This window comes from Larus michahellis, chromosome 7 (genome assembly GCF_964199755.1).
Source record: "Larus michahellis chromosome 7, bLarMic1.1, whole genome shotgun sequence".
In the NCBI taxonomy this organism is placed as follows: domain Eukaryota; kingdom Metazoa; phylum Chordata; class Aves; order Charadriiformes; family Laridae; genus Larus; species Larus michahellis.
Window position 1 is genome coordinate 39,172,669 of NC_133902.1, and position 21,629 is coordinate 39,194,297.

Here is a 21,629-nt window from a genome sequence, read left to right on the forward strand (position 1 = left end):
AGTACTTCAAGGGCTACTCGTCCTCTGAAACCCACTGAATTCACTTTGCCAGGCATTGGACAGTGTAGGACTGTAAACTCTTCAGGTAGGGACCATCTCTTTATAAAAGTCTGTGGTTTTTTTTTTTTTGTGGCTGATTTGTGTGGGTATATTAGATGTGGGAGGGTGCTGTGCTATGTAAAAGCAGAAAGAGCGATGGAAGCAACAGGGAAATGTACCAGATTGAAGGAGATTAAAAGTACAGAAGAATGGAGTGAGGCTAAAGAGCTTTTTGTAAATCAAGCAAAAAGCTGAAGTGGGGAAAAGAGAGAGAGGAGAAGGATGTGGTGGCCTTTTTGTTTACCTTGACTTGATCAAGGCGTTCGACACAGTCTCCCACAGCATCCTCATAGGGAAGCTTAGGAAGTGTGGGTTAGATGAATGGACAGTGGGGTGGATTGAAAACTGGTTGAAAGACAGAGCTCAGAGGGTCGTGATTAGGGGCACAGAGTCTAGTTGGAGATCATTAACAAGTGGTGTTCCCCAGGGGTCAGTACTGGGCCCAGTCCTCTTCAATATATTCATCAATGACATGGATGAAGGGACAGAGTGCACCCTCAGCAAGTTTGCTGATGACACAAAGCTGGGAGGGGTGGCTGACACACCAGAAGGCTGTGCCGCCATACAGAGAGACCTGGACAGGCTGCAGAGTTGGGTGGAGAGAAACCTTATGAAATTCAACCAGGGCAAGTGTAGGGTGCTGCACCTGGGCAGGAATAACCCCCTGCACCAGGACAGGTTGGGGGATGACCTGCTGGAGAGCAGCTCTGTGGAAAGAGACCTGGCAGTCCTGGTGGACAACAGGATGACCACGAGCCAGCAATGTGCCCTTGTGGCCAAGAAGGCCAATGGCATCCTGGGCTGCATCAAGAAGAGCGTGGCCAGCAGGTCGAGGGAGGTCATCCTCCTCCTCTGCTCTGCCCTGGTGAGGCTGCACCTGGAGTACTGTGTCCAGTTCTGGGAGCCCCAGTTCAAGAAGGACAGGGAACTGTTGGAGAGGGGACAGCAAAGGGCTACCAAGATGATTAGGGAACTGGAACCCCTCTCTTATTGGGTCTTTTTAGTCTGGAAAAAAGACAGCTGAGGGGGGATCTTATCAATGCTTATAAATACTTAAAGGGTGGGTGTCAGGAGGATGGGGCCAGTCTTTTTTCGGTGGTGCCCAGTGACAGGACAAGAGGTAACGGGCACAAACTTGAACATAGGAAGTTCCATCTCAACATGAGGAGGAACTTCTTTACTCTGAGGGTGGCAGAGCCCTGGCACAGGCTGCCCAGAGAGGTGATGGAGTCTCCGTCTCTGGAGACATTCAAACCCCCCTGGATGTGTTCCTGTGCAACCTGCTCTAGATGACCCTGCTCTGCAGGGGTTTTGGAATAGATGGTCTCCAGAGGTCCTTTCCAACCCCTACCATTTTGTGATTCTGTGAAAGTCAAGGTGTCCGTCCTATCTTATGGTGACAGGTTTAAGTTGGGACTGGCAAACCATGTGCAAGTCTCAGTTTTCTATGAAACTAATAATGGAGAGAAGTAAACAGTCCTGCAAGGAGAAGAAAGAAATCATAGGAAAGCTGGCAGGTGACAGCTTTCCAGGGCTTGCTGGTGGAAGGAGGAGACAGGGAGGAAGAATGTGTTCATGGCTAAGCCACAGCTGAAGGACCTGCTAATGACCGGAATTGTGTGAGAAGGGGCAGCTCTAGTGATGGTGATGGCATGTGAGTGTGAGCTCTTTGTGTGATGGAACTACACTAAACAGAGAGCTAGCTGACCGTGGGAGAAAGGGAGGAGGTTTAAGTGTTGCTTTAAGGTTAGAGACTAGAGCCAGAAGGGTTCCATGCCAAAAGAGTGACTGGTCTGATGTACGGAGGAGAGTAACTGTAGGGACACCACCAAGTCCTGGTGACAACTTGAAAAGACCATCTATACTTGTCTTATTATCGAGGGGTGTGTTACGAATAATAGAGGATGGTCCAAGTGAGACCTGACGGAAAATTACTAGTTGAACCAAACCCAGTATACGTGCTGAAAAAAAGGACCTCAGTACTGTTGCTGCAAAAACTATGTGTGTATCCATGAGAACCTGACTTTCGACGAAGAAGATAAGAAGGGAGTACAACAACGTAGTCAGGTATCAGACAACCGCTGTTAGCAAAGCTGGATCATGAGTCTGGTGAGGCTCATTGCATGCGCTGGTCATGCGTGCAGCAACTCTAGCCTGTACTTTTCCACTCAATCCAGTGCGGGATATAAGGGGGCTGTCTCGGGCTGGAGAGGGGGAGAGAGACATGAGCACACTTTGAAGATACACGGGACGCCCTGAACGTGCTGTGCCTTGCCTTCCTCTGCCGTACCGATGTAGCCCCTCGTTATCCTGCTGCTCAGCGGTACTACTATGATCTATGGGGTGGTAAGACTCTCTGAAGTAACTTTTGGGACATTTGGGAACTGCTTAGCAAGGCTTCGCAATAAAGCTGAATTCACTGCTTTTTTTTTCTCTGTAGCAAGGCTTCACAATAAAGCAGAGTTAACCTTTTTTTTTTTTTCCGTTGTGTGGGCTCCGGTTTGTATGTTGGAATCTTTAAAAAAGAATCTTTAAAAAAGAACCAGTTACAAGGGGGAAGAAAATATCCTAAATTAGATTGTTGGGATTCTTCCAGATGAATGAAGTTTAGGAAAGACATCATTGTACCACCATTTTTTCTCCAATGCAATCACTGCAAAAATAAAAGCTGTGTAGGGAATAAAAAAGGAGCAATTGCAAGAAGTAAGCCCCTGTGGGGCTCTTGCTTTCACTGGTGGCATTTGTTAGTGCTGCCAAACAGACTTTGTGTGAGCAGAATATAACATGTTAGTGAACTGGCAGAGAGACAGGTGATAGGTAACTCAGCACAGAGTCCTCTCCAGTCGAGAGTTAGTTATACTCCTGCTTTCATTGCACATTACAAACCCATAGGTCTCATGTTCTACTTTGTATTCATAAGGAGCAGGCTTAATGGGAAATTGGAGAGAGTGCTACTTGCTTTGTCTTCCTGCTCACATTTGATAAGAGTTGGTTTCTGGTGAGTGAAGTACTGCCTGGAATACAGTGTTCTTCCCCAGAAACCTTGATGATATCCCAGTTGACTTCACTATGAGTAGGAGTAAGAACCAAGTTGGACACAGAGAATGAAATTCAGCCCTTTGTAAACTGGCATAAATCCCATTGAAATTGATGGGGCTTGTGACTTGAATCAAATTTGATTTGCCTCGCACAGCTCAATCCAAATGCAGTCTGCAGTACAGCAGATAATGGAGGCCAATGTTTTACTTCATTGCCTCTGAATGTGTATGAGGATAAGATCTGATGGATAATGGATAACTGTTGAAACTTCTTGCAATAGAAGATTCTTTTTGATGAGGGATTTTAATGAAGTTGAATAAATAATTGCAAATTTTAGATTGTTTCAAAATGTTTTATCCCTTGCTGCTCTTGCTGCCCTTTGGCCCTCCTTTTCTTTTAAGATGTTCCTATAAATGTCTTACGCTAAGCAAGAATTGATGCATGATCTGAGCATGATGCACTTAGAGCCCAATGGCTGGTGTATCAAGACGGATGCGTCCAGGTGCTGGTGTGGTGTATCTCACATGGCTGCTCTCTTTATTGCCAAAAGAGGATGGATGTCACGATAAAGAATTTTGTACTCTGGGCCTGCTAGCACTTCTCTAATGATACTGTAGGGAGCTCTCTGCTTCCCACCTTGCTTTTACTGCTATACTAAGGTGCCTTGAGAGGTCTGCTTTCTCTTTGAGGAAAGAGGTCATGCTAGAAAATAGGCCAGAGAAAGGAACTCCTAAAAGAAAAAGGGAAGTAGGGATTTGAATTATTCTTCATAGTCTTGACTTAGCTGCAGATATGGGAGGCCTTACCCAGCACACCTCAAGTTTGGGATATTTGCTTCCTCCAAATAAAAGTTGTCCACATTACAAAACCATTGCACATAACTCTGCACAGCTTGATATGTAAAACTGCCTTTGCAGAATAAATGCTCAAGGATAAATCTTGCATGACAAATAAATCACCTCTTGCTCTCCTTAGCTCTTTCAGGTGAGTCATACATACAGTGTAGTCAGCTAACACGCAGACCTAGCAGAAAAATGGATCTTTTTTCCTGCGTTAAACATGTCATCAGAGGAGATACTTGAGACAGCTCCATTACAGGTGCAGTTGAATCAATAAGGCATATTCATTTCTCTTTCCTAGATGACTCCTCTTCTTCCATTTCATAAATTCCTAATTTTAAGAAGAGAAAAGTAAGCAGGTATTATTCAGTACAATGTTTCATCTCATACAAATCTCCTTTTCTGGCATGCTGTTGCTTGAATAGGCCAGCTTCAGCAGTTTTAAGAAGGGTTTTTACATATTGTTTTCACTTAGGGCAGTGCAAATTTCTTTGGAAATCTATGACAATCAATTAAGTAAATGAGAAAATAGAATGCTTGTAATTAAGATAATCAAGCTACATGAAATCTACCCCACTAGTGCTAATATCTGTGTATCTCCAAGCTGTATATTAATTAAACACCATGTAAGTGTTGCAATTAGACTCAGGCTGCAATGGTGAAAACGAGGGAAAAATGATCCGAGGGTTTTTTACTGTATGTGAAACACTTAGTTCTTTTAAAGCATCTTGTTATGATTTGTAAGGTTGCTGCATTGCTGCAGACATTCTTGGGATGCCTGAGGACTCTGTAGCCATCTTTAGCTGCTTCTGAAAGAGATGACCCAAAGAAAATACACTTTGGATTGCAAAAAGCTGTATTTTTTTTTTTCCCTCAGGGCTGTGTGTTATTTTCCCCTCAATTTCATGAATGAGTTTGGGTTCTTGAGCTTTGAAACCAGTAGCCAAGAGGTTAGATATTTTGTTCTACGTGGGAAAATGCAAAGGGGAGAATGGAGAGAGAGGAATTATTCTGACTAGTTCTTAATATAAAAGGGACTTTGCCCTGCTTTTGTTTTGTTTTAATTTTGGTGTGAAGACCCTAAGGTCACCCAGGCCTTCCTACTGGACAAAGCAGCATCTTAATATATTTGTACTGGAAGACAAGCACTACATGAGATCAACTGGATAATCTGGATGTGTTCCGATTGTGCTTCTTCATTTATTTCCCTGGTGCTTTTGGGGGGCTTGGGGAAGCAAAAGACTCTGTCAGGGTCAGCATGTGGCTCTAAGAGGCCGGGGGAGGATCCCTTCCCTCTGCATGGATACCCTCCTGGTGGTCACGCAGCAACTTCAGAGTGTGTTTATTGTGGTTTTGTGAGATGTGGGGTTTGGGACATTTGTGCTTTCTCTTTTTCTCTGTTGTGTAGCTTTTGATGGCTGCAACCCATACGCATTAAGGTATGATGGAGATAGCAGAAGAATCATGTCGCAGGGCCAAGGCATTCAACAGCTTTGCCACCTTAGAACTGCCAAACTTTGGTTTCATTAGCTGGGGCTGCCAAAGCAGCTGAATAGGGCAAAGCAGACGATGAACCCACTTGCTAATGTGCCAGATATTGCCGTGGCTGTTTTAAGATTAAGACTTCGGAGTCAAATGAAGTAGTACACCTGATCACTGTGAACATCAACTTGATGAAGTTGTTGCACAAATAATGAATAAAAGTAATATATTTGTTCTGTTCATTTTTTCCAATTATTTTTTAGAAATCTATTTTTACAGCACAATGTTCTTCCTTGTGACAAATGAGCCTGTTCACTGGTATCGTGTTTATTGTGTTTTCAGGCAATACCATTTATGTTTCTAAAAAGAAGTGAAGAAAACTGTACAGGACGCCTTCAGTTTTTCATTTGACTTTGTTCTTATTTTTTTTTATTATCTGACATTGATACAAAAAAATATTATCTTGATTAGCAGCTTTGCTGGCCATCCCACAAAACTGTAAATAATACTTTAATCTAAAAGAATGCACTCCTACAGACACTATAGATAAAACAATATATACAATTTAGACAAATAAATACATAAGTACAGCCAGTCATACATAATGATACACCTAAAGTTCGGTTACTGTTGACAAGCTTTTCTAGTTAATTACACTCTTCATTTACAAATTGCCATTGCCATCTACGTTATAAAGACAAAGAAAGAATCCCAATAAAGAATCAAAATTGATAGTTAAGATTATTATTAGGAAAGACGGAAAATGAACCTTGAAACTTCTGTTTAAATACTCTCATGGTTTTAGCAAAAAAATGCTTTTGTGAAAAACTCCTCCTAAAGAGAGGCATTCCTCCCCGCCCCAGCTTCTTTGCTCAATGTGCTTTGTTCATGTACGTTTTGGAATCAAAATGTCACATTTCTAAAGTGACAAGAAGCCAGCACGTCTTAACCAAGTGGTCATTTGTCCCATGCCTACCGAAACAAAACGACCTTTAAGTAACATAATTTTTTCCCTTGGTTAAAGGAAGCCCAATGCAAACAGTTGTTTGTTAACAATACCCCATGTGGCACAAATACTACCGTGTGGAAGAGACAGTAAGCTGACCCTGTGAGTAGGTGTATTGCTCCCTTTCTAGCTCCAGGTTGCAATACTGCAATTTCTGAGCAAAGAGAAAATAATAAATAATAAATCTGTTACATAAGTGTAACAAGCTAGTGAAGTCTAGTATCAGAAAATTAATAGAAGTAGAAAATTAATAGAAGTAGAAAATTAATAGAAGTAGAAAATTAATAGAAGTAGAAAATTAGGCTTTTTTGTGTTCTTTTAAATTCACTAGACAATAAAAGAAAAAAAAATCTTTTACATTCAAAAGTTAGGGCACACATGCTTAAGGCTCTTGAAACACTGGACAAATATAATGCCTAACTCAGCTCCATGCGTAACAGAATACTACGTAGCAAGCAGACTCTACACATATATACAGCTGAATACAGAAGAAAATGCCTTACAAATATGTACATCAGTTCCAAGGTGAACATTTACATTTCTGTTGAAGATCTATCTATTTATAAATGGCAGGAAATATATTTTTGGGGATACTGTTTTCAAGATGTACCTTCCAATCATTAATGCAGTCTGCTTTTACTAGGAGAAATTCAAGGCTACTATGCTACTTGAGCCCTGAGGTATCCGGATTGGGAGCCCTGCTGTCCTCTTGGTTACTAACCAAAGGCCACAGAAGCATCAGCAGGAGAAGTAAGGCCACCAAATCCATTTGGTTGTGGATTCAGAAACCCCAAATTACCACACAGTGCAGAGGGATAGCAGAAATGATTGCAGCCTGTGGGTTGAAATTATTACAAAGTTTGTTCCTGGTAGGACGGTATCCATGCTGTCTGATTTACCTGAGGGCTGGGGATGAATTCCACCCTAGTTTCCCTTCCCAAACCGCATATTATGGGATTTGGGTAAGGAAAGCTGAACTTCACCCAGTCAGTGTGTGTGTATTATATATTCATCTATGTAATTAGTTGGACCTTGTTTAGCTAGAGTTCTGAGTTTGGCGGGAAGCAAGAGCAACTTTAACAAGGACTAGGTCAACTAGGGAAAGATTAATCTTAATTATGATTCAAGAGATTCACTATTTTTATATAAAATTACTGATTTTCATTTATGAAGGATGCACAAGCTCCTGTTGATTAGCAGTAACTCCTGGGCTATCTTGTGTAGCTTCACCTTCAGATCTGAAGTAGATTGTTTGAGATACCTGCTGCTTGTGGCTTGAAGGCCAAGTACACTTTACCTTATTTACAAGTAGTTCCTTTCAAAACCATAGTGCTGCATCTGTGAATAAGACTAACAATTTGTCATGAAACTACAAACCTTTTGGGGTAGCATCTTCATTCCCCTGTTACTGTTGTAAAATGCTATGTACACCTATGGCAAAATAGGGTCAGAGTTTTCCTTTAAATTCTTATTCAGTTTTAATTTCTGACAACTTTATAGACATCCTGAATAATGTACAGACTTAGCAGTTTTTCATACATTACACATAATGCCAGCTGAAATGAATGAATCTCTTGTGTGTGCTGTGGACAGTGTGAGCAATCTACAGCTAATAACATTTTGGTGAGTTTTGTATCTTTGTAACTTGCCTGTGAATTCTTAATTTCAAGTTAATTGCTGAGCAATGTCATATTTTAGCTATTTGTTAGAAGGTGGTGCTAAATAGAGACGGCTTGAATTTTTTGAAGAATTTTCCAGGAAATAATTCTCATAACGCTTCATTAACATTCATATTCAAAACACATAAGCACATTATGAAACCTGAATAAAATCTTGTGTGTTTGATTTCTGTTGCATGCTCTGGGGATCTCTTGAGTAGGAACTCAGTGAGTATTGGCTCTGTGATGACTAACCTGGGAGCTGCAGATTTGTAACAAAGGCTAGGATTTGTTTTTCTTTAATAGGTGATTCTTAAAAGCCCTCAATAGAGCTTACTCTTAAAAAGCTGCTTTTGTGTTACTTTTTTTTAGGTAAATAGCATACTAACTGACGTTAAAGAAATAAGCTGCTTACTGACACTTTTATCATTCAATACAATTATATATTTCTACGTAAGACGCCTAATGGAGAGATCCACTGATACTAACAAGAAACATTGCACTTGCTTTGAAATTAAAAGATATTAATACTTTTATTATGTGTTCTTAAGATAGTTTTTCATACATCTCCCTGTCTTATTTCACCTACAGATTCTACTTCATTTTAAAATTGTGTTAGATCTTTTAGGGGCTACTTTAGCCAGTGGAAAGAAATGGGATATCTTCTGAAATAATTTAAAGGAATACTATTTGGTGGATAAGACTATACTTCAGCGTGTGGGTTTTTTTCTAAGGTCTGCGAGACTTTGGTGTTCTTACCTGTCTAAATTCTGCTATTGTACCATCAGTAAGCTGTTTGGGAATCGCACGTATTGTACTATAAAATATACATGTCAAGATACATGTATAAGGTCAGTGCAAACGTATACCACTCAATTTATTAACAAAGCTCTAAGCAGAGATGGTTGTAGGGTGTCAAAAAAGGAATAAAACTATATTTGTAATTCTTCATTTCTTAGGGCCTGAGTCTTATCTCAGAGGCTGGGGCATGAACTGTTAAGCAGCTCATGATAGTTTATTACTGTCCTTTACATACAGATACAGGAGCTGATATGTGTCATAGAGGATAATATACAAAAGCTGAGATTTGACTCTAGATCCTTTCGGTTGGTATAATGTCCTTATGAAAAGAGCCTGAAGTCTGTAAACCAGTAGTCAAAATGAGAATGAAAAATCAGTCATTAAAAATCCTCTCACAGTTAATATCCCACAGTTTAACCTGTAAATCAGCAGATCAGTTTGTCAAAAAATAACCAGACTAAATCAAAATTAAAAAAAAAAAGGTATTTACATCTGTAAAAATCTTAACATCTAAGATGTTTCTTGCTGGACATGTCATTCCAAATTCTGTGCATTTCTTCTGGTGTTATCTGGTGTACCGTGATCACCCTGCGGTACCTGCACAAGCTGTAGGCCATTTTCCAGTGATTGAAGCCACTGTTTTGGAAGGGGTGAATGCCCAGCTTCCGAAGACAGAGTCCAACGTACACGTCTTCAAGGTGAAGGAGTCTGGTGTGAAGGGAGGTTTTGTAAATCAGTTCCGCTACATCAGCTGAAAATATGTAGCCGGTGCCTGAACAGAAGGGTGGATAATTGCTGTCAGGATACAAATCTCTTGGCATGTACCACTTACTGCGAACATCTCGTATTGGTCCTCCATTTATAACGTAACCTGTGAAGTACCTTCTCCTTGGCTTGGTGTTAGGTTTGAGCAGCTTATAAATAAGATTATCCATATTTACAAAAATATCACTGTCTGTCTTCATAACATACTTTGCTTTTGAACAAAACGTTGCTACCCACCTCATCCCCATCAATGTTTTCAGAGTGAGGTTATGGTATGAGTCAATAAAATCCTCCACAATAATATCATGAAAAATTTGGCTTTCTTGCTCTACCATTTGATTTAAGACAGGATCTGTGTTTTTTCCAAGAAGAAATAGTGTGGCAATTTTAATTCCTTTAAAGTTGTTTTCGTCTCCCCATGTTTCTCGAATGGCTTGCCTTGCATCAAACTCTTTGTGAGTTGTGCTGATAAGAATGACTAAGAAAGGGACGCTCTTCTCACATTTGTTGGGTTCATTGATAAGAAAGTCAAAGGAATGTGGATTTATAGGTCGAGTTCTTATGTTGCCAAAGGAAACGTTTTTTCTGGCTATGGATATGCTACTGATCTGTCTGTGGCCCGTGTAGGAAGAAGTAGGACGTGTTATACTTAAGTACCAAAGAGCACTTGCCCAACAAACTACCGTCAAAACATATAAGCATGAGACCTTTGAAGCCATTGTTCCTCTAGCTCTTCTATTCCATGCGATGAATAAATAGCCTTCGTACCATGAGCGAACCTATGTCCCAGAGAGGCAACATATTATTAATGAAACTTGAAAGTTCGATTTATAAAGAAACCTCTGTAATCATTCATGGATCTCAAATAGGAGCTATTAACCCTGATGATACTCAGCTTTTCTTCTTTTGCTACCAGCGGCTTCCATTTCTTGGATTTTTCTGTTATTTCTGAAAAAAATGAAGAAAAATTTTCCATTGCTAGATCATAAAAGCCCAGGGCAAGAAAAATGAGCTTAAATATGACTGGCCATTAATAAGCTAAGTGTCTTCATGCATTTCTCAGGTATCCTTTTTTTTTCTCATGAGGTACCACAATGCAAGATAGCGTACTAGAATAGAGCAGTATAACTGAGGTAATTCTTTTATGATGGATAGTTTCTCATAGATTATAATATATTAAAAAAGTTAAGCATGCATAGCATGTTGGCTATTTAGGTAATTTTAAAAGAATGCGAAAATAATTTTCTGGTTTCTAGCATTTTCTTGCTTCCTAGCATTTTTTCTGGATGATCTTTCAAAATATGCCATGAAGCATTTTAATATTATTTAAAGAATGAAAAATAATGTACTTTATCTTAGGATTAATAGCATCACTGGCAACCATGCACAGGAATATCTACAAATCCCTTTTAGTCTCAATGTTGTTAATGTTATGTCTCTTTAACAAGAGCATGCTGCGGTGGAAATCAGACAGAAAGGTACAGGGGGAAGAGATACATATGCTGTCTTACCCATGCAAAGATCAGTGCTCGAGTAGACTCCAGAAAAGTCTAGAAATAAATTAACACAGTTCAGTTATTCTTGTTGGCTTCCATCTTTAATTTTCATGAGCAGACATTGTTTGTATACCATGTAAGCTAAATCACGATGGAAGCCTATTAACTGTCGCTTTGCTGGCTGGTGCAGAGAGCACTTGCCTGCTCGACCAGGGTTCCTGCCCTGGCAGCCCTTCCCCACTGCTGCGCCCAGTCCTGCCTCTGGCACCGGGGAGCTTTGAGGCTTCCCTGGATCCGGAGAATGTGCCAGCCCTGAAGCTTCCTTTGCTCTTAGCGTGTTTCCTGGGAACCAGTTCTACTTATCATCATTTCATTGAAATGAGGCAAGCTGCATTAAACCTGCTGGATCAGTGCTGACTCCTCCAAGGCACACAACTAGCTGGAGAGTGCCTGTAGGCTCCACGTTCAGGGGTTTTACCACTGCATTGCTTCAGAGCTAAAAGATAGTAGAACCATGCAACAGACGAGCTTTGCACAAGAGTCTTTGAAATATTTAATATTTACTTTGGACAGAACAAAACATCTATGGATTCAGAGAAAAAGATAGAAGCCCTATCTTAGAAATGTCCTTTCTGTTTCCACACTGCTTTGACACGTTGCTTGGATTACATCAAAATGCTTTTTAAGGAGCCTGTACCTCCCCGATGTTGGATACGTATGGTCTCTTTTTCCTTTCTCCAAAACCAGATGAGAGTGTGGCCCTGGAGGTGAGCTCGTGGCAGGGTCTCCTGCCTGTGACCTGTTGCTTAGGGTTTGTGCAGACAGAGCTCCCCCCGGGCAGCTATCAGAGTCGGAGACTGTTATCCTGTGTTACTCTATCACACTGAGGTGCAAAACCAGCAGAGAAACAACCTTAACATTTGCTGAATATATACAGACTGCGGTCTCCGCATTGATTCTTAGAGCTAACGCTCTCTTGCTAGTCTTCATGACGTGCATTTTTAGCTATTAAGTGGCCAGAACCTGCATACCCCTCTCCCATTCCATGGAACAGGAAAATATGAATTTCTGGACTGGTTCAGAGCTTTATCAGTTTCAATCCTTTTTGCCCTATAACTGGGGCAATTTAATGAAGTAGAGGTGATCTCCTTTGCTACTTGTCACAGGACTTGGGGTTTGTGATCTTTTCCCACCAAGCAGTAGCAGTAAGTATTTGGAAGCAATATATTTAAGTCGAGGCTTTAAACTGCCCCATAGGGCTGCAGAACACAATGACCTTGGCACACACGCATACATCCTTGTAAATAAATACAGTTGTGATGAGTGTATACACAGATGCTACCGTCATGTCTGGAGAGGGGATCTGTCTTTCTCTAACAACCCACTGGGGTCACTGAGACACAGTTCTGAGAAAGCCAAAACACATCCCTGATCTGGTAGGTTCCGTTTTTTTTCTGGCTTCGTTGTGAATCTCTGATAACCGCCCCCCCTGGAAACCCCAGCAGGGAAAAACACCAAGCATGAAATGTCATAATGTAATGAAACCATAGCAGTCTAAGTTCTAGAAGATTGTGGTAATAAAGAAATACAGCAGTCATGGATTGGAGATGTAGAGTGTGAGCTATGTAGGTCAGTGTATTTAACAGACTCCAGCATTAAGGTCTCACAAATGCTACTAATATTCTGCATATGATGAATTATTTTAGGAAACTATATATTGAATTCTCTAAACGTGTATATTATTCTACATCGTTTCTTTAATAAACCAGGTGCATTAGTTACCATGAATACTGTGCAGATATCTGAGGGAAAGGAAAATTGTAACCAGTGCTTCTTACAAACCGCAAAATTACATAAAATAGCTTTTCAGTCCAGCAATGCCATGGCTGTGATGCCCAATCTCGTGTGCTCTGAAAGGATTAGAAGCAACAAAAGCCTTAGACCATTTTGAAGAAAGATTCCAAGCTATATTGTAGGGAATTTTTTGCTCAGTTATGAAATCTACAGATAACTGTCCAGGATGAATATTTCTTACGTTAGCCCTCGGATTGCTGGCTCTTGAAATAAGTTTATCTTTTTCTGTTGTGTGTTTGGTTTGGGATTTTTGTTTGTTTGTTTTGCTTTTTTTAAAGAAAATAGTTTAGGTGATGTTCTTCAGTTTGGAGTGTTTTCCACCATCCCTATGGTAATTTTTGAGCAAAGTGCATGTGAAGTTGTTAAGGGTGAACTGGCTGTAGTTTTCCTGACCAGTGAAATATTAGATTTAGTTATTTTTTAGGAAGATTAAGGGGAAAAACAAGAGAGCTCTCTGCTTTCCTGATGTGGGTCTCTGCTATTCCTACTCTGCTGTGAGGTAAAGATGAGAAGATTAAAGTTCACGTTCCTGCTTTACCTGACCTTTTTGCCATATATGGGGAACAGATTTGGAAGAAAACAGCACAAACAAAACTAGTAAATAGTGCAAATACAAAAAAAATAAATTACTGAGGGGTCTTGGTCTGCTGTTTTAGCTGAGATTATTGTCACCTTCAGGACTGATCTCTCTCACTCTTTGTAGGATTGCAGAGGGGAGGGGGTTAGATAAGTAGCTCTGTCGTATATTTTTTTGGCCATAGGGCTAATGCTCCTACAAATTATTTCTGGTAACATTGTTCCTGCACAGCAATTCCAATAATATTTAGCTTGCACAAGCAAGAAAATGCATAGTTGATCAGGCAGGGAAACATGAACTGAGTAGTGAAATGCGTATTTTGTGATGATTTAGCAGTCAAGAATTTCAGTAGTTGTCAAATTCTGTTATTAATGACATCAAGGACCTGAACAAATGCCTAACTCAGACTTTCTTAGAATTACTCCTGTGTTGAAGGTATCTTGCAAAATTACTCGCAGTATCAAAGTCTGTGACAGCAAACCTCTTCCTTGCCATGTGTTGTCACCGGAAACTAAACTCTGCAGCCGTGTGATATGTGGGATATCAAGGGTGTGCGTTACAAGGAATGAAATTAGAGTGTAAAATTAATGTGCTCAAATTATAGTGTGTTAAACCTTTTGAGTTAATTACTCATTTGGAAAAGAAGAGGAATAAAATATGTGAACTAGGGGCACTATTTTCATCTAAATAACTGAAAGCACCTCAATGTCCTAATGTTATTGTGGTTCATTTAGCAGTTTGCCCAGAAGTTCTTCAGAACGTTTTTAACGTAGTCAATAGTAAACATATCTAAAGCTGCCTTGAATGTTAAAATTTGTAGCAAATTCATTAAGACATTGTGTTCCTAGTCCTGATACCGCATTCAGTATATTGTCATTATGAGGATGACTTTTTTTTTCTTTTTTTTTTGTTTTGTTTTGTTTGGTTTTAAGTTTTGCCATGATCTTGAATTTAGTGCTGATATATGTTTGAAGGCCCTCTAACGGCAGGGCATGGATTGTCACAGGGGGAGCAGAAACCTTTTACCAGTTTTGGATTTTGTCTGTTGGGATAGGGTATGTCACGTCTGGGGACACTGGCACAGGAAAAGGGCAAAGGAGCGTCACCTCCTTTTCTCTGTTCTGTGGGTTAAAAGCTTTTGAGCACAGCAGCAGCAATGTTAAGCTCTTGGATCCTTGTTCTTAAAAATATTTTAATTCAATCTGTCCCTTTTCCCATCCTGGCTGTCATACTATTAGTAATCGAAGGCTCAAGTTTTGCTAGGGTAGATGATTGTACAAAGCAAATGTTTAGCACCATGTTTCCATATTGTGACTCGAAGTCATGCACTTAATTGCACTACTCACTGCGCATGCTGTGCGAGCCAGAGAAGCCACCCAGTTGGAGAACAGAAGCAGTACTGTGTAACTTCCGTAAGTAATTGACCTGATGGAGACTGTTGAGTATTTGCAGCAAACCTTTTACAAGCTGACTGCACATCAAGAATAATCCTCCAGATAATGAACACATTTGAGAATCTTGCTAACTGTTTGTGGGCAATTTTCAGGCAGGCGTCAAATGAGTTCAGCAAATGTTACTCGCCAACGCCAATATTTTGCCAATATTTTGGAACACTGCTGTCTCCGCTGAGAGGTTGTTGATCTTTTTCTTTCAAGAAAGCCCATCCTATGTAAGTGCAGTTGCATTAATGTAATTAGATCATGGTGGATGCACATGATAGAAACCACAGCTCTTGAAGCCTGGCATGTTGCCATAGTTGTAATCCATACCATGTCACTATCTACTGCTGAGGCATAACGTAGGTGCTGAGCAGAGGCAGTCAGTATGCTGAGCCCCAGGGATGACCCTGGGTGAGAAGCCAAGGGCGGCCGCAGCTGCCTACCCTGACACCCAGGAGCCTGGTAGGCAGAGCACGACTGAGTCAAATTAACACTGTGCCTCTCTGCCAAAATGTACCTATTCCTTTCCCTGAAAAAAAGAGGGAGTGCAGCTGCTAAATTATTTAGTAAATGTAGCAAGCTCTTCTCATTTTCCCTGAAGAGATATTTTTGTAAGAGATCATGGCTTTCATCTGTATGTAGACGGAGACACTGAAATGTCTTCACCATTTATGAAGTCTTTAAATTACCTAAGGAAAAGTCTGTGATTATTACCAAGTCTTGTTGAGAAGGTAATTATCCTGAACATTAAGAACACATCTACAAAGAAATTTGGGGACACTGTTATTTTCTTGGCTGTATGTTTTCTTGAGGAAACGGTATATAATTTCTCAAGGAAATTCTGGACAGATGGCATAGGTGATTTAACAGGAGATTGCATGCTCCTCTCGTGCAACTTCATTTGAAGGTTTCTTAAATATTCCAAATGCTTTTTCTGTGCCTGGATGTAACGGACTTGAAACCAAATCAGTGCTGCAAAGGAAGACCTTCTTCTCTAGAATATATGTGGAAAAGGACTGTAATAGGTGTAGGAACCACTATCTCAGGTTGAGGGGAGGAAAGTACAAGCATTTATTTCTGGTCCGTGTTTTTTAGAAAAATCAGTTCTACTTTGGGGGGTCCCAGCAGTCATATGTTAAAAGAAGCTGGCTTCCCTTCTCTTCCTTCAAAGGCAAGGAGGACAAATATTTTCTGAAAATCAGGCTATGTTTTAAGATATGCTGTTTGTACCTAGAGAATCATTCCTTTTTCACAGAAATATTGATGATGGGCTTTACCCTAGGCAGTAACTGAATGTGAAAGCAAGTATTTGCACAAGTGATTCTTTCATGTTAACAGTTCTCTTTTCATGAATGGTGATTTGTATATGGTTTATGCTGTATTTCATCACTGAATTGAAGAATTGATCTCTGGAAATAAATTTGGGATTTATAAATTATTTCTCAATATTTACTACCCGCTTTTAATGTGAATGAAAAGTAAAAATGACTGTGCATTGGGGAATTTTATGAAAAGCTTCTAAGTCATATAGGGAAAACGCAAGTTTTACAATTTCCAGTAAATGTGCCCATGTTACTGAAACTTCCCTAACTTTTAAAGAGCTACTGAGCAGTCTGTTAAAAGTTACTCTACGTGAAAGCAAATCTGTATATGAGTGACTTGTCTGTATTTTCCACTTTATATTTTTTTCATTTAACGTATCTCTATATAAACAGGATTTTCTGTTTTCAAGAACTGCTGAGACAGCCTACATAAAACAGTTAAACTGTATTTTCATTACTTTTTTTCCTCATGCTTAAGAATGAATTATGCACCTAATTTTTCTCAATGAAATAATTTGCATGTTAAAAAGGTAAACAGTTTCCACCATGACTAAACTGTGAAGTGCAGTTTTCAATTGCAGAAGATCAAATAGTTGAAAAGAAATATTTAGGAATATTTTTATCAACACAAATGTCAGATTTACCATGACAGAGGGGAACCAGGATAAGTTACTGGTTAGGAAATGTAATCTTGGCATGAAAGACCATTCCTTGGCTGGCAATGTACAGAGGTGGGATCTCTGTTGGTTTGAGGAGCCTTTCTTTATGGCTTGGTTTGTACATCAGGAGCTTTGTAGCAGTAAATTGCCATCCAATTTTTGCAGCTCAGGAAGTATTTTCTATGCAGAAAATATTTCCCTGCTTTCTCTGAGCAGAGACTTGAGAGCTGCTAGGTTGGCCACACACCGGTCAGCAATTTTCATACTCGCGGAGCTGAGTGACAGCAATTGGCCTCCGTATGACTGAGGAGTAGCTGCCTTCTCTTGTGGTGACCAGGAACCTGGTCTGCACCAGATGCGTCTACATGGGGCTTCTGTAGATGCATTTTCTTCGTGGTAAATCTGGCTTTGAATTAAACTGGCCTTGGAGAACCCCCTGTGATGGTGGTGATGGACAAAAGCGGTGATAGATCAAGATTCAAACTTGTCCAAACTGGACGCTGCGCCCTGTCTGGGTTTGGGTACTTTGTAAAAGCAAAACATTCACAGTTGGTTTGCTAACCAGAAAAAAGTATGATTTTATAAAATCTGATACTAATAGGAGATTGATTTTTTTTTTTTTTTTTTTTTTTTTTTTATTCCACTTGTCATGTCTCAACATGACATTTTCAGTATCCCTCTTACTGTTTTGGTCATTTTTTTAAAACAACTCTTTTGGTCATAGTCATTGTATGTTTGAAGCCTAGTCCTCTCCAAAGTCTTCAACAACTGACTCCATGTGGAAGGAGGTGAAAGAACAGCCAAGACCCTGAGGACCACCTGTATGATGGATGGGTTTCTAGAGTTTCAGCAAACTGGCTATGCTCGGTCAGATATTAATCTAGAATAGTTAACAGCTAGATTTTACTCAACTCAAAATAATATTAAAACTTGGGACATGCCAATCAGCAGTTCTGTCTTGCAATATTGCTGTTGCAATCTGAAGCCAGTGCATGCTGCTGTTAATGGGAGTTTTGCTGCTGAATTTAGTAGCAGGTATTTTAAGTACATATTCTTTGTGCTAACTAAAGGGGAAAGAAAGAAAATGAAGAATATAAACTGAAAAAAGCAGAATAATTTTAAGCAGAAATCTTTTTCATTTCTTTTTCTTTTATTATTTTTTTTTCTTCTGAAGTTGCCCAGGGGATGTCAAGTGTCAGATCTGTGCATTTTTTCCCATGAATGCTTTTCAGAAACAATTTTAAAAAACACTTTGCGACCTCATGTTGTGATAGGTCATTTGTGATTCCATCAATCATATCATATTCCAGCAGTAACCTGTAAATTGCATCTCAGTACAGTTATAAACTGATGCACATAACTTATTTCACTTTGGGTTACCATAGCCACAACCATTACTTTCTTTAGCTATTTTGCTGTGCTCTATTGTGAAATTTCACAGCGAGGTTCCTTAGCTCATGTCACCACTGAATTAGTTACAATATTTTACATCTAATGAAAGTTCAGGACAAAAAAAAGGAGGCTTTGAGTCATTAAAAAAAAATTTCAAGGGGCTAAACCTTTAGGACTGCTTTAACAAAATCTTTATTACTTGAGAAACAATTTTACGTAATTTATTACCAGAGTCAATCAGTTAAATTACCTTCAAGTAACAGTGTTTGAAATCAACTACACTGCTGTTCTTGCCTTAACCTTCTTAAATCTCACTATTTCATTTCCTTTGTATTCACAGCGAAGCCTGTGAAAAGGTGGTCTGGGTTATGACACCAAGAATAGATGACAATGGCCTTGATTATATAGATGCCTGCACGAGCGGCACTGCCATTCTCAATTAATCTATGTCACAAAAAGGAGGAGGAACGATTATGTGAAGACTGGAACACCTAAAATCACGCTTACAGTGTCTGTGGTGAGGATAACTCATTGAACTCGATAATGAATCTACTTCCCACAATTCACATGTTATCAGGGGCCACTGGAAGAAAAGTACAAACAATTAAAACTTTTGGTTTTATACTGGGAAAAGTTCTAAAATAGTTTTGAACCTGCCCATTAAGGTATCTGTCATGAGGCTTGGGGAACTTTGCTTTTAACCTTATGAAAACTGGGGGCATTTCAGGCTGGAAACATTGATTGTTGCTATGTATAAACGCATCTTTATAACCTCAGAGCACAGCTTTTCTTGATAGACAGTTACTGGAGGGATTCTTCCCTATCTCAGGTGTATCTGTATGATACCTATTTTTATTGTAATTGTTATATATTTTTTATCTGTGAATGATTGAGGGTTTTTTTAGAAGGCTAAAAATTAGCTAGAGTTCATGTTATTTTCTCATTTCTTCCACAGCAATGAGGCTAGAAAATTTTGTGAACAGTGACTTCAGGTGATCATATAATAGCATAGCTTGCAATTTTTGTGATTAAGAAAAAACATTAGATATTATCAGATATCTAAGGAACTTCTTGGATGCTGTGAGGATGTGGCTACATGGACACTTCCCCGCACGCCGAAAATATTCCCCATGTTGAAGAGTTCCCAGAGCCTTGCTCTGTCCACCCAAGAACAGGTTGCAGTTCAGTTTTTTTCATGTTTGCATTACAGTAATTAATGTGAAGCTATGTTGTGAAGCAGTTGTCACCGTGAGCTATTTATAAGTCAAGCTTCAACTTTCTAATTCCCTTTGCGAAGTAGTTGTGATACATTTAACACAAGCTGTTGCTTTCAAAATTGCAACTGTCTCTCACAGAACTGTAACGTTTAAAAAAAAAAAAAACAAACAACCAACGAAACAAATGACTTTTGTCTTCAACCTGGAAAATATGGCCCATACTTCAGCCAGATGACTTATTCTCAAATATGTGAAAAAAGTTTCCTAGACATACACTTTTTTTTTTTTTTTTTGGTTTGGTGGGTTTTTGTTGTTGGTTTTTGTTTTTGTAATTGGTTAGTCATGATTGAGATCCCCCACATTATAGGAATTTTTCTGGGCATGGTTTTCTGGTAGCATGGCTTTAAATCTGCCAGAGACGAATAACTGCAGCTCTAACACAGCCAGGTGGTGGCTGCCTGCAGCTGGCTGTGCCCCCTCCCCTCCAGCTGGTAGGTTTTCCAGGGATGCTCCCCCGGCACCTCTCCAGCTGCGGCACTGAGCCCCTGCAGTGCTGGCTGGGCTTTCCAAACAAGTTATTTCACAGAGAAGGGATAGTCCTCTTGGAAAAGAAGGATTTGCCTCCTCTTTGCACTGAAAGGAGCTGGAATGACATTTTATTGGCTTGTCTGTTTACCTTGCATGGAGTGGTGCGTTCCCGCTAAGGAGCTGGTGTAGCCATCAGCTCGTGTCTGTGCTCCTGGGCCACTGACCTCAGCGCAGCTTAGTCCAGCTGAGGGGCAGCACTTCTGGCTGTTAGCTACGTATGAGTGCCTTTACAATGAAGACTGGAAACGTGGTTTTTTTCACTTTGTCATAACTAAATGGTAGATGGGGTTTTGCTCGAATTTAAATGAAAGCCTACTTTTACTGGGGATTGAACAAGAAAAATTTCAGCTGCAGAAGAACATTTTTTGCAAAGCTGTTAACTTCTGAGAGCAAGGTAGTGTCAGGCTCTTTCAACAGGCACATATGGAGCATTTCACAGACACGACCCCGGACAACTTGTCAGCATTTAGTTTTCTGAAGCTTGCGCTTGAAAGGACCATTGCGCAATGTTACACTTACACATTCATAGAACATAACGCTCAACACAAGAGACCCTTTCTCTTGTGGCAAGGATTTAAAAAATGGGCCCATAGTAACTGGAGCTTTTGGGATGAATCAAATGAAGGACCACATGCTGTAGTAAATTGATAAATATATATCCTTGTGAATCCACAGGAGTAAATTTGTCTTCATTCTTCTACAATATTTTAAAAGTGCAGCAAATTGTGTCCTCAGCTGAGACACAAATTTGAAAAATACTGTTTGGGATCACAAATGGGTTGCTGCCTCCTTAGCTAAACTAAAAACCCATTCTGGGTTATCAGCTATGCCTTCTTAGTTCACCTTTTTCCTCAAAAGAATGTTTCTTTATTTTTCCACTTTATTCCCTTTACAAAAACTGTGAATGTTGTCTATTAGTCTCAGTGAAAGAAACCTGGGTGTCTCTGGAGAAAGCAGCCAGTTAACAGCTTTTCCATTTGCACTCAGATCAGAGTTTAACTTGAGCCCTATGAGAGTTGTTGTAGGCAAAAATTGAGGAAGTTCTCTCACAAACTGTTATTGATGAACAACGGTTCATGAGAATTTCTCAGTTAATAACTTTTATCTCCCAGCTGGGCAGAATACGGCTGATAATCTCGGGTATCTAATAAAGCTGCAGGAAGAACTGCATTCTGGTAAAGTGTAAATCTGAATTCCTGTTTCAACTCACTTTTATCACTTATGTCATTAGAGATGTCCTTCATGTGTACTCTTAGAGTTTTCACTAGGGAGTAGAAATTTCAAATCCTGAAGAACTTTGTGAGTAGTCAGGAATACTAGCTCTGATTTCTTACATCTTTTTTCTGTGAGACTTCCTAATTAGGGGTATTTGCGGTGACTGGTAACTAGGAAAGAA

General features: G+C 39.8%; 1 protein-coding gene and 1 long non-coding RNA gene across 3 annotated transcripts in view; one reads left to right on the forward strand and one right to left on the reverse strand.

Moving 5' to 3' along the window:
• The window catches only part of LOC141746152 (uncharacterized), a 136,046-nt gene that overhangs the window by 13,635 nt on the left and 100,782 nt on the right, over positions 1–21,629 (forward strand). The window lies entirely within an intron of this gene.
• The window catches only part of B3GALT1 (beta-1,3-galactosyltransferase 1), a 216,873-nt gene continuing 201,110 nt past the window's right edge, over positions 5,867–21,629 (reverse strand). For both annotated transcript variants that reach the window (XM_074594038.1, XM_074594037.1), the window contains 2 exons: positions 11,201–11,239; positions 5,867–10,637 (listed from right to left, as the gene is read on the reverse strand). In XM_074594038.1, coding sequence (XP_074450139.1) covers positions 9,428–10,408 — 981 coding nt within the window. In that variant the 5' untranslated portion in view covers positions 10,409–10,637; positions 11,201–11,239 and the 3' untranslated portion in view covers positions 5,867–9,427. The remainder of the gene's footprint in view (positions 10,638–11,200; positions 11,240–21,629) is intronic.